The sequence below is a fragment of the Zingiber officinale genome, chromosome 6A (genome assembly GCF_018446385.1).
Source record: "Zingiber officinale cultivar Zhangliang chromosome 6A, Zo_v1.1, whole genome shotgun sequence".
NCBI classification, from domain to species: domain Eukaryota; kingdom Viridiplantae; phylum Streptophyta; class Magnoliopsida; order Zingiberales; family Zingiberaceae; genus Zingiber; species Zingiber officinale.
Window position 1 is genome coordinate 6,590,733 of NC_055997.1, and position 12,123 is coordinate 6,602,855.

At 35.6% G+C, this 12,123-nt stretch overlaps 1 protein-coding gene across 4 annotated transcripts; it reads right to left on the minus strand.

Moving 5' to 3' along the window:
• Positions 1 to 379: 379 nt before the first annotated feature.
• On the minus strand, positions 380 to 11,404 carry LOC121995671 (E3 ubiquitin protein ligase DRIP2-like). 4 transcript variants are annotated; one of them, XM_042549408.1, is made up of 7 exons: positions 10,892 to 11,404; positions 9,859 to 9,958; positions 6,709 to 7,042; positions 6,172 to 6,533; positions 6,032 to 6,082; positions 4,552 to 4,624; positions 380 to 803 (listed from the first exon to the last, which is right to left on the minus strand). In XM_042549408.1, the coding sequence occupies exons 1-7, from the start codon at positions 11,031 to 11,033 to the stop codon at positions 624 to 626; spliced, it is 1,242 nt and encodes a 413-aa protein (XP_042405342.1). In that variant the 5' UTR covers positions 11,034 to 11,404; the 3' UTR covers positions 380 to 623. The 4 variants fall into 4 exon arrangements, with proteins under 4 accessions (XP_042405342.1, XP_042405340.1, XP_042405341.1 ...); XM_042549406.1 differs by having other exon boundaries at positions 6,172 to 6,605; positions 10,892 to 11,398; XM_042549407.1 differs by having other exon boundaries at positions 6,178 to 6,605; positions 10,892 to 11,396.
• Between the last annotated feature and the right edge of the window lie 719 nt (positions 11,405 to 12,123).

The window sequence follows — 12,123 nt, forward strand, 5'->3', positions numbered from 1 at the left end:
TTCTGTAGAATTCCCAACAATAGACATAAAAAAACTTTTAATTGATATGTTACAGGTCTCATTATTCAATTCGAATCAAAAGTTATAATCTCTTCGTATTTTTACCGATCCTACTCTGATTCACTTCAAAAAAAAAAAAATAATAATAATAATCCTACACAATCCAGAATCAATTGAATGTTCCGGATCTATCGTAGTGCCATCCTCGGATTGCAATTTTACAAACACGGTCTCCAACTTCAGCGGGCTAGGCTGCATTACATTCATTTACAACCGTACATGCCTTCCCATATCATTTTTTTTTTTTCACTTCATCCCTAGTTGGGCAAGAAAAGAACAATTAAATAAGATGTAATAGATAAGAAGGGCACGAAATATATCATTCAATCGACAAAAACAAATATTTAATATTCCCAAAAGAATACACTCAACCGAGATGTACAACAATTTTTCGCCTGTAATGAAAAGCAACTTTGCAGCCCCATTTGGAGAGCAAACTACGTTCTTATCTGAGACGACAATGGTATAAACGTTGGTATGCATGTATACATTAGAGACAAGATTGGATGAGAAGAAGAGAAAAAGAAGCAAAAAAGAAAACGTCTTTAAGTGCAATGAACTTGTCATAATTTGTTGTCTGAAACCTTGCTCCAACTGTAGACCAACACCATCACAAACTCCTTGGCTGAGGCTCCGATTGCCGCTGGAAGCCTTTGCGAAGACTTCTCGCTTAGCCACTGCTCTACTAGCTTGTTAATGGCCGTTGTAGGGCTCACTGGTTGTCCAAGGCAAGTGATTTGTACCTACAAATACTGGTTATAAATCGTAACTATGCTCATGCAAATTGTGTATTCCAGCTGATCATTTATAGTAGATAACATAAACAGGTTTAGATTACAGAATGTACGAAAGCATACTGTCTGTAAATGGTAGGATCCACATGTTGAGCCACAACACATTCAGAATTAAGACACTTAAATTTGCTCGCAACGGTAATGCTGAAAAGTGTATGCTTGACAAATTATGTTACTGATACAACAAAGAAGACCTCCTTGGCAAATGCATCATGGCTGTCATCTGATATAAACTGAAATCTAAAGAAGATATGAATCCATAAAACTCATCGCCTCAACCGACATGATTCTTAGGATACAAGTACGAAGGAAGCTAAGGTTGTTATTACAAGAACTTATCATGATCGGGAATCACAGTGATATACTTAAAATTATATATTAATGACTGAAATCAACTTTCATGAGCAATGCAAATGCTCGCAAGACCTATTTTTCATACTTAATCGGTTTATTCATTAGTGAGAAAGCATATGACTTTGAATTTCCTAGAAGTATTGTGATAATGAGGCCATTCTTCCTTTTGTAAGCAAGTCAACAATTTTAACAGTTTAAACAACTTTAATTATATAGACAATGTTAAAGGAAACAATGTTACTAGAAGAGAATAGACAATGATCCCCTCCATGAGATGCTAGTCAATTCTGTGGATCTTAGTGGTTACTCATTTTGGAACAAAATTAATAGATAAGAAAACAAAACTAATAAATAAGAAATCAACTCAGCATAAATCAACTAATAAGCTCGGACAGAATATGGAACAAGCTGGTAAGAATCATTCTGCATCAGGATCAAAAAGCAATGAAGCTTTACCGAACTCTAAGTTAATGTAAATTTTAGCATGAATTGTGTGATGAAGTAAAATGCACAAACATGCAAGTACAAAGTGATTTAAACTCATTTGCAGAAAAAATATATTATTTGCAGAAAGAAGATAAATAAGCAAGACTGAAATGAGGTAGTGTGAGATTGATTTTAGGAGACATTAATAGAAACTAAGGCTATGCTTACATGGATGGAAAGTCAGGAGGAGGAGAGAGAAAGGATCACAAAATTGCATATTGAGATCCATCATTCATATACATGTTTTGTTTCACCTTCTCTTCTTCTCCTCATATCTTCCATCCAAGGAAGCCAACCCTAAGCCTATATGTTTTTGGAGGGGAGAGGCTCATTTTGAGACCCTTTCCCCTTCTTACTCATCCCAAAATGCTGCAGAAGGAGAGAAAATGGCTTTTTGTAGACATGTTTTGCACCATTCCAGCATCCACTGTTGGGTTGACTAGGGCAGATGGAAGGATACCAAATTTTGAGAAGACCTTCATAACCAGACTCTGGATAAAATTTTACATCTTATATGCATCTTCTCTCTTCATCCTCTACATCTTCTTCTCCAGCATAAAATGCCAAGGAATGATGCTTGTTACTCAGTTTCCATTCTGGCCCAACACCATCACCATGTGCCTTGAATGGTGATGCTACAAGATCGTGGCACTCCTTTGTGGCCGCCTCCTTGCCACCCCATATTCACCATTTCCTCCATGGGAATCCTCATCCACTACTTTCCTGATCTCAATTTCCCTTCCTCTCAACTTTGACGTCTCCACCCACATTACCATTGAGCTCAGCGCCAAAAACCCCCCAACCACCTGTTGTTGACTATTAATAGCACTAACACAGTAATATATTTGCACCAAAATAGCAAGCATGCAATAAACAGGTAAATAAAAGAATAAGATCCAGAAATTGTTATCTTCCGGTTGAAGCGTCGGTGTGCCGACTATCTTTAGAGAATATATTGCCGACCGCGGTGCAGAGGCTCTCCGGCAAAATTATCCTAAGATCCGACAACCACTCGCGTCGTCGCACTCAGACCCAACCTCATATCACGGAACACCAAGCCTCAGGACCACACAAAGAGGGAAGAAGGAGAAAAGCAGACTGCTTGAGAGCACTCGAACGACGAACAGAGGCTCAACATTTATTCACTCTGACACGAGCTGGGGATTTGCACCCCCCCTGCGCGCGATGATTGCGTGCGTCGCACCTGGTTTATGGATTTCCGGCTCGAACCCCCCGAAACCACTTGATTTGGGCTCGGCCCGCGCATGCGTGTAGGTCCCCTTAACTTTGCTAAGCAAGGATGGAAGGGCTCCATATATAAGGTCTTCCAACTTTCTTAGCTTAGCAATGTGGGACTAAATGCATGCACATATGCATTACTAGAACAACAACAAAAAACAAGAAAATAGTTTGAATTAAAAACACAGAACTCAACACCACCCCCACCACACAGCTGCACTGTGGCACCATGCTCAGGCTCAGATTTGCTGTGGCAGTATGAATAAATAGGCATGGGTGGGAGAGGAGCAGCAATGTCGGGAATTTGAGAGGGGATCACTTGAACATGAGATAATTTAGCTTCTCCTTACATACTACTCAAGTACACAACATTTTTGGGCTTTCCCACCCTTTCCATTCTCTCTCTCTCCCTGCCTTCTCTTCCATTCAAATACACACAGCCTAAAATTTTGGATATTGGAAACTCCGGTAAGGGGTTACTTTTATTTACCCATTTCAGGGCCAAATAAAATTTACAGTTATATGAAATAAATACAACCAGAAAACAAACTTGAATTCTTTGCAGTTGCTCATTATACCCCAAATCAAATTATTCAAAGCATACTGTTCAAACTTAAAAATGCTTCCAATGATTTTGGGTTTAAACAATGTAGTAGTATAATTAAAGAAACTATTAAAAGTGTAAGAAAAAAAGTATCAGTATTCAGTAGATAAAATGTCCATTAATTAGATGCGCTATCTATCTACATCATTGTCTCAGAAGTAACCTATGTGTTTCCATAGATGGTTATCAAGTTAAATTTTGGTTTTACAGCCACACATATGGGCCAAATTTCCCAAAACATCGATTTGAATCCAATGTTGGATCAAACAACTTTTTGCTATAATTACAAAATCTTAATTGAGCTTAGATTGATTGATATGGAATTATTAGACCATGTTTTACATTGTATTGGTTGCTTAGGTTGATTACTTTTTGTGTTATATAATAATTATTATATTTTTACAGAACTAAAAATTGGTAAGGTTTGTTAGGAATCAATAAAGTATAAACAAATATTATCAAAGATTCACCAAGGATTGCCAAGTCAGATTACTGGTGGAGCATTGACTAGCTGAAGTGTCACTTGAACATCAATGGAGTTCAAATTGGGTTCGATTCATATGATATTAAAAATTCTTTCAAATGACTGGGCAAGGGGTAACATGTACAAATTTTGAAATTGAAAGGAACATCATATACAACTTTACTAATTTAAGGGGGCTAGTTCAATTTGACCTTAAGTAAATATTTTTTTTTATGAACTTCATACATCTTAGCATTCTTCATATGGATTAGATAATAATTCAATTCAATGCATATGATTTTTAAAATTTAACACTTGATAATAAATTAAGTTGCATGTCATATTCATTGAATCTATCATTTATCATGTTCATAGTCAAAATTTAGATTCAAGTTATGAGATATCATGTTATCCAGACAACAATGAAACAGAATTGATTCTATCCTTTTATGATTTTAACAAGTGAAAATAGGAAGGAATAAAAGAAAAAAAGAAAATGAGTTTACTTCATTTGCATGACATGTACCAAAATGAAAGGGCAAACAACTCACCGAAGCTTCATTCTGAAGATTAAGCTTCTTTACAAGGTACTTGTGAATGAATAACACAGGCATGCTACCATCTCTATAAGCAAACAATACACTGGATATCAACAACATCAAACAGAGAAAAAAAATGTTGAAAGAAAAAATGGCAATGTATGTGCATATTGATGCAAATTTATTTCCAATAAACCTAGAGGAAGAACCTACTAAAACTGCAAAAACAATATATATTACTTGTTGACTTATGCTTCTGAGAAATCAAATGAGGTAAAGTGAGAAAAAAAAGGTTTTTTTAACCGACTACCAACCAATGATATATACAATACAAATTACTTCACAGGTCAATTTGCCTCTTTTAGCAATCTTTGCAATAATAGAAACATAGATGATCCAACTATAACAATATATTGCTTTCAATTCATAATCATTAAGTTTATATATTGAAATTTGCTCTACTAATTGCAGTGAGAAACATTATAATCATTGTAATACTTAACTATTAAGATACCATGTGTGATTGAGAGAGCAACTAATCAGTCATCCTTATACAGTTTTGCTTTGTTTTCAATATTCGGTTCGTTACTATTTGAACTTACCACTCATGCCTATTGTGAATGTTCTTGCTATTTATTATAGTCGAGATAATGGTCCTTGCCACACCACAAGGCACATAATGCATGGCAAAATTTGAAGTAATCAGCTTTCTATTTTGATGTGACATGGGATATAGTTATTAATTATTCTAGACCATGTCTGTGAAACAATGTATAAGACAACTAATTTCACGAAATTGACTATTTAAACCATTCCATTTCCATACCATATCTATCTGATTTCAATAAATATACAATTTTGCTAGGTTGATTGTTGTAGAGTTTATGGTAAAATGACTTTGCAGTAGGTAACGCAGCCCTAACCGACCAAAATGCCCAGCCCCTGTCTTAAGACGACCAATCTTTTATCCAAGTTTCAGTCATGATATGAAAAAGAGTCCAAAAGAAAACTCAAAACAAGACAAATTTAAAACTAATAAAAGTATCATGCAAACATATTCAACAAATCTATGCATTTTGATTTTTTTTTTGAAAAATAAACCCAAATCCTAATCATTTGATCAGAGACAGTTCTAAATTAATTTAAACACGAGGAAAACTTAAATACAAAAAGATACTAAATAAAATGAAAAATTCAGACTTGATATGAGAAAAAAGAAACAAGGTTTCTATAAAGGGTTCTGGTTTGCTTGACTTTTTCAAGTGCACAAGACTTTTTCAAGTCATGTTTTTCCTTGAGTCCAACCCAACCTTGATCCATGCTCACCCTTACTTTCCAAGCCATTGCATTTTTCTTTCACTAAAAAATCTAAGAGAGGCACATCTATCAAACGATTAAAATACCACTAGGAAAAGTGGGTGATGTTAGGGACATGGTTGAATAAAGAATTTATTGATTACATAAGCATGATACACGTAATATTAAAACTCACTTGACTCTCAGATAGTTTGAAGAAATCTGTGGAAATTGTGGATCACCTATCCTGTAACAATTCACACCAGATGAAGCTACTCAGAAACATAAACACTTGTGAAGGTAGCATAATCAATATAGATTCCACATGATAAGTACTGTAACTGTTCAACAGAAGGGACCAAGGAGAACCATATAGGATTAATCTTCCTAACAGATTGAGAATTTTGAGCATCATGGGATGATCGAGCTGATGCAGTAAGATCGTTGCTTCTCGTGACTTTTTGCAACCTGCTTTCTTTCTGTGTTACTGGTTGCATTAGAATGCTATCAGTCTTTTCAAGAATTTTAGACTTATGCTGATGCACTTTATGCCTTTCATTGCTAATATTTGTTTCACCACCATAGTCATTAAATTTTTCATCCTTAACAACAGGTCTCTGAGGAACAGAGCTAAAAGCTTTTGTCCTGTTTGCAGCTTCCACCAGACAATTTAAAGGGTTCCAGATATCAACTTTATCCTGAAATGACAAACCACCATTCTGTTTACCCTCATAAAACATGTGGTTGGATGGCTCAACATTTGAATGAGTCTGGAGAACATGCAGAGATGATTGTACGATTAAAGGTCAGCAATGTATTTTCTGCTAAACAAACAAGTTGGTTAACTAGGAACCTAAAATTCACTTCCATTACCTGTTTTCTCTTTAGAGAAACCTTCCTCATTTTCTCAATTGAGTTAGACTTTTCCACATAATTATCAATAATGTTGTCATCCTTTTCGGATGATTCATTGAAGGATGGCCTCAGACCTCGTGCATAGACTGCTCTTTTAGTAACTGCTTTTGTTCGCCTTCCTGTTGAACATGTCTGTGTTGCTATGTGTGAAGTGCTGACAACCAATGAAGAAAGGGATTTTTCTTTACGTTTAGTTGGTATCATTGGGGTAGATGTTTCATCAAGAGTTTCGGTTTTGCTTCGTTTAGGAGGAAAAATCTTTGTCTTGATATCTTGTAAATTGTGGTCCGGTCTGTAAAATGACTAACATTAAAGGCATGCTTTAAAAAAATATATATTTTTGTAAAGTACTTCCCATGGCTCAATGAATATAACTGGACACAAATGGCCGATCTTGGTGTTTCAAAACAAATTAGAGCTAAATTTCCACTATGTAACAAACATTTACACTTTGACAAGCATGGCACATGAAACTTAACACACGACACATCATAAGATGCAATGGCTAAACTAGGCAATTTAGAATAAAATTTAGCAAGAATGCTTGAACAAGATACCTCATGTAATCAGAAGAAGGCAGACATGTGGGCTAACCTCAGAGCAATCTCAATCTGTTAAAATGGATTTTATAACCTAATATATTTTGGATACTTATGTTTCAATATATCCCTAGAAACAGCCTCTTGCAAAAAGTAGGGTAAGGCTGCGTACAATGGATCCTTCCCCGGGACCCCGCATGGTGGGAGCTTCGTGCACCGGGCTGCCTTTTTTTTTTTTTTTTTTTTTTTTTTATGTTTCAATATATCCTAAACATTATCTTCAATATTAAATATTCAACAGATTATTTCATTTAAAATATTCTATAAACTCATATTTTCATTTATTATATTTACATAATTTTATTTTTGGTCTTTGTCCTAGTGTTGCTTAAGATGGATCCATCTAAGCAAATGGTTTTAGTATCCTTGTATATCGTTGCATATTTTTATTTATTTTACTTATTTCAATATCTATTATTAAGATAAAAATATTTATGAGATCATGACGATGTTATCATGCCTCATTGACATAAGTGATCAGGCTAGTTCAACAATCTGAATGAAAAAACAAATAACCAAAAGGGTCAAATTTTAATTTCAAAAAATAAGATGAAGAATGGAGTCTTTTGATTTACTAAAATAACTTCCTCTTATAAATTGTAAGTCATTTTCCCGAACTTTAAGGTATTATTATTTTCAGCTTCTATAATGTTTTTTTTTCCTGAAGTAGTTTCTATAAAACAAAAGAAGTAAAAAAGTAAATATATTGGCTTATTGACAGGATGCCAAATACCTTCATCTTTTTTACTTCCATTCCATAGGCCATAGGGTACGGCTCATATGCTTGAAGAATATCTTTACAAACCTATTGAGTAAATGGAAGAAAAAAAATCCAACCTTGAGACTAAACCATGAGGTGCTACAGCTTCCAAACCAAAATTAGTCATTACTCACAAGCAAATGCAAGCCCATCTACCCCATCTATATGATGGAGGAGGATTAAGGAAAAGGTTAACTGAAAATAGGAGTCCAATTCAGTTACATCATTTTCTGTGTCTCAACTCATAGAACTAATTCATTAACTTTCAAGCTTCACCACTGAACCAAAATAGTTAAACCCAAGAGCTCCCCAGACTAAGCTTATAAACCACCTCAATTAGCTCACGAGTTACCATGTACAAATAAACTAGCATCATCAACTCTTACCAAATGAGACTTGATTTCCCTACCAAGGCCCAAACCAACTCATAGCCTGATATCATCTCTTACCAGTATGTGAATTGTGAGGTGCAATGCTGGCTCCACCATCACGCAAGCAACCCTTTCCAATATGTTACCACCATGCTTATGCTCCAAATTAATAATAGATGGTTCATCTAAGTTTATAAACCACTCCATTATGTACAAGTCATCATATAGAACCAAAGTAGGATGAGAACTGAACTAAGATATCACATTCTAGACAATCTATAAGCATAAAAACAATTTTAAATAAAAATATTTTTAAAAACTCAGATTCACCAACAAACAGATGTCTGAGAAGGGATCATCATTCCTTGTATTCAATTCAGGGAAGTTTGTTTTATTAATGGTAACTCTAAATATATGGTTTTGCAATTCCATTTGTAAAAAATTTTGATCCAATATATAATCTCGTACAGTATAATTCATACATCACAAATATCTATCATATAATTGAGCTAAATAGCATTACCACCATCTTAGTTTAGTTAATAGATTCTCTCAGTAGGAAGTGAAATAACTTTTACGAATCCAAAGGACAAAAAGATTACATTTTAATGGTCCATCTCAGAGTTGATTTTCAAGTGAATGGTGATGCTATTCAGTTTCATGTCCAGAGAAAGAGTCTTGGAGGACAGGGTCTCTTTTTCCGAAACAATGTGTGAACAATCAACTTATTTTAGAAATTACAAAAAGAAAAAGTAGTAAATTTTTAGACCACTTTAATATGAGTAATGATGTTGAAATTGTAATGATGATGTCATAGACTTAACTCACTGTAGTAATAATGCATGCGTCATTAAAAATCTTCAGGGATGTACTGATTCCCTTCAACTTAAAGAAATGGTTAGACTAAAGCATACGGATCCTATTAATGAAATCACCATTCTAGCCCACAGTAGATATTTGTTAGAAAATTAGAAATTAAATGCAGTAAAATGACTAAACTGATGCCTTAGAATATCACCAAAAAACATTAATAGTCAAGCTGAAAACTATAAAGGACAGAATACTGTTGGGAATCCTGTTCTTGATAGGAAAGTTCAACATTCTATATTCCCAATTTGAATTGCTCCCTTTTCTTTATTGTATTCACATGTGGATTACTTTTGTAATCAGCAATTCATTTGCAGGGATGAAGCTACTCTCCTTCTTATCCTAATTTAAGTCATTGTATTTCTTTTCCTTTAGCCTTTTACGATTCATGGCAAGAACTAATTTTGAACTGCATAGAGAGAGAGAAATTTTGAATGAAAACAATTTTAACATACGTAAGAAATACTAGGGAAGAGAAAAGAAACTAACTCTTCAATGAAAAGAAATTAACCTGAGTTTCTCCATTGGAATAACTCCCAAACAAATATTGCATACAGGGCATTGATATGTCTCCTCATCATTGAGTTTCTCAGTTATGCATTTCCTACAAACTGATCGAGTGGACAAACATCAAGAAGCTGTATGTCTCATATGAAAAATACAAAATGATTGAGTAGTCCTAGATCTAAATCATTTGCATAGCCTAAATAATTTTAAATTACACAGAAATTTCAAAGAAAGAAATATCAAAATATGCAAATAAACATCTTAGCAAGTGTTGTGTTCTACTTTATGAACAAAAGAATCAAATGAAATTCATGTGCAAAGAGTGAAAGCTGAGCAAGACTAACATCATCCACAAGTCTAAACTAAAATTTCAGATTTCAATTTCTCTTTCCGGCACTTCATCTAAGATAAAATCTAAGGGATTTACTAAAGATGTAGGCACTGTGCACTGTGAATAAAATTCTCAAATCTTCACGTAGATATAGAAGCATGGTTTAACATTGTACCAAATTGGTAACAATCGAAGGTTACACAAAAATTCAAATTTGGTTCCAGTTAATCAATGTATGCACGGATTCTGCAGCCTAAAATGATTCTATCCTTTATTTATTTGTTTCCCCAGCAACAAAGAACGGAATTAGTGAAGAAAAATCTCACATCGTAGAAACATGGACACAAAGAACAGCACGTAATTGAAAAGCATTGCATGCGATCGCATACCCTTACGCTAAGGCTTTGAACGTCGTAAGAAAACTATACTCTTTCGGTCTTTTGCTTCACTACACAAACTCGCAATATCATAAGAATACCAAGAGAAAGAAAGAACTAAACCGAGAGAAAAACTAGAATTTTTCCCCCCCACAAAACGCACATCATGAAAAATAATAATAAAAAAAGGAAATTTACGTAAGCAGAGGGAACCCTACATTCAATCACGCCACAAAATTTTTGTAGGCGAAATCGTGGTACAAGGAAAACGAAGAGCGAGAGTTTTCGACCGAAAGGGAAACGGTAGGCGGAGGGAATAGGGAACTCACACGTGTGAAGGCATTCGGGGATGGTGGTGGCGTCCCGGAGGAGCTTGTGGCAGAGAGGGCAGGTCATGCAAGCGACCATGACCTCCCTCCTCACTTTCACAACCATCGACGGCCCCCTCGCCGCTGCGCCTACGTCCGCCATGGGTCACGCCCCAAGTGCCAGCTCACGCAGGGCACTCCAGGGAATCCAGCGCATGCAATCTCTCAGATCCGCTGGTCTAGCTCACAGTTGGCAAGGCTTTCCATTTTATCGACGAATCACGTAGCGGCGGGCGGTCGGGCGGCGGGGATCCGGCGGCGGGGAACACGAAAGACGATATTTTGACGGCAGGTGAGGACGAAGAACGAATCCCAAGCGCGGATTGAGAGAAAGGGAGGAGGCGTCGTAGGAAGGATCCGGAAGGGCGGAGAGACCGCTGGGCGACGACGACGACGAGCAGACGCGAAGCGAGAAGGGGACGAGGAGGCAGCAGAAGAGAGCAAACAATATGTTAATGTATCAATAGGACAATAATAATCAAAAAGAGGTAAAAAAAAAATAGAGAAAAGGAAACGATCCAGTTAAAATTAAGGAAAATTTTCCTTCTCGCATGTCAACTGTTCATGGGACTTACCCCCCACTGGCTGGACGTTTGCAACGGGGATTCAGGAGTTGAAGGCCGTCAATTACATACGGATGTAAAATTTCGATCTACTATATTTTAAATTTCACTGTCCAATTTAATCATAATTTATCTCCTCTAAATATTTGTAGGGCCGGATTCAGAGGCGTTAAGGTGACCATTCCCCCTTTTACAACTGTTCATGGGACTTCGTAAGAAAAATTGTCAAAAATGGAAATTTTATTTGAACTTTCCAAAAACTACGCGATTACCGTCCTCCACTTTGACTCAGCCAGTACGACCGCCGTATCGAAACAAAAGACTTCCTCCACTTTGACTTAGCCAGTACGTCCTCAAATGGAAATTGGGAGTTTATGAGATTTAAATACGTAGATTCTCGTTAATTCGGCTTCAGCAGTTTTAGAAAACAATTTAGTAATATTCATTTTCATTAATAAACAAATTTAATAATTAAATCAAAACACATAAATTATATATAGATGGAAAAGAAAAAATAATTAAATATTCAGAAAATATTATGACAAAAGATGAATACGTCCTCCCAACAAAATATTCTCAATGTCATAGAGGGGGCTTAAACCAATGATATTCTAAATTTATTTTAGTTCT

Bases quoted from the DNA above. Each gene is read 5' to 3' on its own strand.
- LOC121995671 (XM_042549406.1), bottom strand. From the start codon at position 11,033: ATGGCGGACGTAGGCGCAGCGGCGAGGGGGCCGTCGATGGTTGTGAAA. The intron at 7,043-9,858 runs GTTAATTTCTTT...GTCATTTTACAG, and splicing joins ATTCCAATGGAGAAACTCAG to ACCGGACCACAATTTACAAG. The intron at 6,606-6,708 runs GTAATGGAAGTG...CATGTTCTCCAG, and splicing joins TTTCTCTAAAGAGAAAACAG to ACTCATTCAAATGTTGAGCC.